This window comes from Eurytemora carolleeae, unplaced genomic scaffold, assembly GCF_000591075.1.
Source record: "Eurytemora carolleeae unplaced genomic scaffold, Eaff_2.0 scaffold395, whole genome shotgun sequence".
NCBI classification, from domain to species: Eukaryota; Metazoa; Arthropoda; class Copepoda; order Calanoida; family Temoridae; genus Eurytemora; species Eurytemora carolleeae.
In genome coordinates, this window is record NW_019396292.1 from 145,907 (window position 1) to 151,021 (window position 5,115).

Genomic DNA, 5,115 nt, shown 5'->3' on the forward strand with positions numbered 1-5,115 from the left:
ATAGAAAGTGTGAGAACTGGAGTTTACAGATAGAAAGCAGGATAACTGGAGTTTACAGGTAGAAAGTAGGAGAACTGGAGTTTACAGTTAGAAAGTAGGAGAACTGGAGTTTGTAAACGTATATATTTTTTTGCAAATAAGCAAATATGAAATAAGAAATAGGAATTTACTGCTTTTTGTTCAATTTTTAGGTTGGGTCCGAATTTGCGCGCGCACTTATGGGCCCCCTCTGAGATAAAGGTTTAATCCTCCCCTGACCAGCAGGGAATGTTATGATTTTTTTATTTCAAAGTTTGTTACTTTTAGAATGTTTGTTATTGTTTAGACGGATACCAGTTTGGGAGCGAGTGTACTGCTGGGGTTTAATTGTTATTGGTATTCTCGGGGGCGCGTGCGCAACATATAATGCCATGAGGTAAGATCATGAATATACAGAGTGTCCCACGAAACATGACAGGATGAAAACGACTGAACTAAGTTGTCTTTAATTTTTTATATAATTTGCTCATTTATTTGCCAACCTTATCTTAGATTTAAAATTCTAGAGTTTACTATTACAAAATACCCATATGGCCTAAGATTTCCAAAATGTGGTCCGCCGTTTTTGTGCTTTTACTATTACTGGAGATATGAAAAACGTGGTTTGGTATTTTGGATTAGTTAGATTTCGTATTTACTAAAATCTGAACGAAATTCGTAAAATATCACCTGTAATATTGACAGCAAAAAAAGGGCAGACAACATTTTGGCAATGCCAGGACTAGGATTATACAGGGTTACAGGATGAGACTTCAAAGACGATTGTACTTAGTTTGTTTTCTTGCCTGCTTTGTTTCTTGTAGGCCAAAACTGGTTTATTACGAAGTGAACTATAAAAATACTTATCTGAATGAAGAAATAAAAAATCAAATAAGCTTCAAATCGTCATCTGTAATGTTTTGGATTGTCTTTACATTCTCATCTTTTATGGGTACCCCTGTAGTATGTGGTTATTGTTTCAAGAATCATGTTATTAAAGTAGGTTAACGGCTGAATTTCACAAATGAATTCAAAGATCTAAGACTACGTTTCAACCAAGTCGTGTTGCTATACTGTCATGTTTCGTGGGACATCCTGAAAATGAAAATAATTTTGAAGTTATTTTTATATTTCAGAATCTAATAAATTTTTTAAATTTTGTCACCAAATGTTTTATCGATTATAGCATCATTATAATTTAAACATTAATCATTGCATTAGGATTTTTGTTTTAGCTTCAAGTGTGGGGATGTATTTTTAAATTTTACATTAAATTATTTCTGCTAGAAATAAAACTTTAAAGTTTATACTAATGACCTAATAATAAGTTTTGCTGGAACTGCAAACTTTTAGGTTTCCCTTCTGATAATATTGCAAAGAAAACTGTTCTACTAATAGTCCTTTATCAAGTGAAATGGGTTTGTTTACAGTACTTAGTTGCTGTGTATAATATTCATGTGACTATTTAAAGTGATAAGCCTTACAATCGCCTCTATATTCTGCAGAGTTTTCTGGTTCTCATTGTATAGTTCTAGGATAATATTTCTTCCTTTTCTATCCTTTCTCAACTATTTTTTTTGTGTGGGAAAAATAATTTGATTGTATATCAATTCTTATTCATTTATTATAGTTCTGATTCTTAATATATCTTTATATTTTTACTAATTCACTTTATGTACCCTGCTGTCTTGTATATTTTAGTGATATCTTTGCAACCTCTCTATAGTTGTACCCTGCTGTCTAATATATTTCCGTCATATTGATGCAACGACCCTATCTGAAGTCTGCTATTATATATTTAGTGATATTGTTGCAACCTCCCTATCCATACCCTGCTATCTAATTTATTTTAGCGATATGTTTGCAACCTGCCTATCTGTACCCTTATAATCTAATATTTTTTAGTGATATTGTTGCAACCTCCCTATCTGTACCCTTCTAACCTATTATATTTTAGTGATATTGTGCAACCTTCCTATCGGTACCCTGCTATATTATATATTTTTGATATTGTTCCAACCTCCCTATCTGTACCCTGCTATCTTATACAGTGATAACCAGAATACAATTGAATAGAAAGACGACATTATATCAATACTTAAGCGTTTTGATGTTTCAAAGCAAAATGATTTTACCAGTAACTTAAACCTCCCTATTTGTTTTAGTGATATTGTTGCAACCTCCTTATCTGTACCCTGCTATCTAATATATTTTAGCGATATTGTTGCAACCTCCCTATCTGAACCCTGCTATCTAATGTATTTTAGTAACTTGTCTGTACCCTGCTAGCTAATATATTTTAGTGATATTGTTGAAAACTCCCTTTCTGTACCCTGTTATCTAATATTTTTTAGTGATATTGTTGCAACCTCCCTTTCTGTACCCTGCTACCTTATGTCTGCAGATGCAAATATAACCATCTCATCATCGCATTAAAGGTAAAACATTAAAATCAGGGGTTTACACTGTACAGGGGGTGTTTTTTTTTGTTAGAAGGGGGCAGCACCCATCCCCCAAGAAATTAGTGATATTACTGATCAAGGGGAGGGGACTGAGCCCCCGTTGCCCCCCTCCCCTGACCCTTGTGAACGTCTCTGATTAAAACTAAAAAAGACAAAATATGGATTTTTACATTTTGTAATTCATTCAAATCAGCCTATGAAGATTTATGGAAAAAAAAGATTGGTGTATAGGCCCATTTTATTGTGAAAGTATTTAATAAGCTTCCTTCCATCCGTACTAATCCTTTCATCTTTAACTGCAGTACTCTCTAGAATAGGTTTGATATCAAAATATTGTTGAATTTATGTTAACCACGTTTCTAAATTTTTTTTTACCTTTGTTATATAGTCAACTTAAATTTACATCTTTGTCCTGTACTTAACTTTATTTTATTTAGGTGAAAGGAAGGGATAAATGTCAGGGAAAGATAATCAGAAAAAGCGTACAAAGAAAACCAGTAAGAGACTATCAACATCATATTTTGAAAATCTGAGAAAAAGAAAATAATTTGATTATCACACATAAAGGGTTACCCTCGAAGGTGTGTCTGTAAAGACGACCCAAAACTCTGAAAATATGACAATTTGAAACATGATTTTTGGGGTCTGCCTTCAATTTAGTATTTTAATGGTTAAATAAATGATTAACCACAGAAATAATCCAGGTTGACCTGCAAGGAACTCTGAATGTTAGAAAAGGGACTTAACAAATTACATACAGTCGTCTCTGAATTCTATATCTTTGTGGGTAACCCTGCAGCTAATTATTAGAGAGGCGTAGTTTTGCATCTCTTTATGTTTATTATTCATTGATGTTGATGTATTGATTGATATATAGATAAATAGTCTATTGGAGTCCACAATTTAAATTATTTTTAATCGCATAGCTAAGATTTTTTTATTGGGGGGCAATTTTCGATAAAGGGTGGTTAAAAAAAGGCAACATGTTCAAAAAGGGGAGTGATGAAAAACCCTTTTCACAATGTTTATTTTCATTGCAGCCTGCAGGAATATCCAAAATGATTATTTGGGCATTATTTTAGAAACAAGAAAAGAAATTATTTAATTTTCATATTTTCCGAAAAATATTATTTATTTTTTTGTTTATTAGCATTTTTAATTATTTTAGACTAATGACTTAATATCGTTAACGAAGAATTCTTATTTAAATAAATATTTCTCATTAATTAAGCCGAAAAATATACTACGGTTGTCATATATTCTGTTTGAATTAAGATGTTGTTTGTTACTTAGATCAAATGTGATTATGTTTTATTTGTTGTAAAATAAAGTGTAATAAAAGTATATGTATTGTTTATCTCTAAATATCTTGTTTTCCCTTGTCTTACATTGTTTTTCCTATCATACAGTCCTAGAAAACCAAGGACATCTAATAACCTAAAACAAAAACTAATCTTTAGATCCATGTCCCTCAGATCATATAAATTAACATAGAATTAATTCGTAGAATTAAGAAAAAGGTAAATGATGCATTGTATAGTGCACAAGTTAGGCCATTGTTACCAACATTACACAACCATTTCACGGCTATTGCTTTAGATTTGATTTTTGTAACAAAAATATATTCTAGAATTATTTGATGATTCTTCAACTTTACAGAGCATCTTAAATTAGAAGCATTGTATCGTAGAAGCGCAGTCTTGTCAAGAAGTCGCTGCAGGGTTAATAAACATTAGAAGCCACTAGTTCATCGAAAATGTAAAAGCAATACAAAATAATTTCAGTAATCAACGTTTTAAAATAACACAGATCGTAAGGGAAGGTTGATTTTTTTATTATTTTGATCAAAACATATTGATAAAGGTGTTAAAAGAAGCGTTTTTAACCACTAAATTCCGTTTATTTTCAGGTTTTTCGATATTTCAAAATTTTAGATTTAAGGCTAAAACTTGGTTTTTTTATACTCCGGGGGTTTTCCTGATAACTTAATAAATTTTCAATGTATTTTTATGTTTCTGAACTCAGTAATTTAAGACGAGACAATTTGATACCCATCTTTATATTTTTGGACGACTTTTGTTTACTTATATTAGTGATTTTAATTACACAAAAGCAAAATTCTGTATAAATTTTGAAGAACTAAAATTACAAATCTTATTTCATAACTTTAGAACTGGTGCAAGGTGGATTTAAGTGCCAACTAGTTTCATCTTTATTTAACCTAAATCTCAAAAATATGGCAAATAGAAGATTAGGATCAGCCGTTGTTACATATATCATTCTTTGTGGCAACCCTGTATGTAAAAAGTGCTTTACCAGAAAGCAATATATTCAATTAAATTTCGAAAGTAAAATAATGTGTCAATAAATTCCAACAATTGTGTCAGGTTAACACAAAGCCATTTATTTTTATTTAACGATTCTCTAATTTTATGTTTCATAAAGATTATGTTTAAACGCAATCGCCTTTTTCTTTCCGCTACCTGCAAGTTGCAACCCTTTGCGCATGCTGCACGCAACAAAACATAAGACATTTGCTTGATTTTGAGCAAAATATTTTAGCGCAAAACATTTGAACTAGTCTACCTATTTTTCACATTTTTCCAATTTTCTCCTGATATAACTAAAAATAGAA

General features: G+C 31.2%; 1 protein-coding gene across 3 annotated transcripts in view; it reads left to right on the forward strand.

Annotated features, from left to right (window-relative positions):
• Positions 1–2,943, forward strand: part of LOC111700316 (amino acid transporter ANT1) — a 19,838-nt gene extending 16,895 nt beyond the window's left edge. For 2 of the 3 annotated variants that reach the window (XM_023471191.1, XM_023471189.1), the window contains exons 12-13: positions 326–415; positions 1,821–2,339. In XM_023471191.1, the coding sequence (XP_023326959.1) occupies positions 326–415; positions 1,821–1,908 (178 nt within the window). In that variant the 3' untranslated portion in view covers positions 1,909–2,339. Of the gene's footprint in view, positions 1–325; positions 416–1,820; positions 2,340–2,372; positions 2,457–2,917 lie in introns of those variants that run through there. The other variant, XM_023471190.1, reaches the window with a different exon arrangement.
• Positions 2,944–5,115: the final 2,172 nt, after the last annotated feature.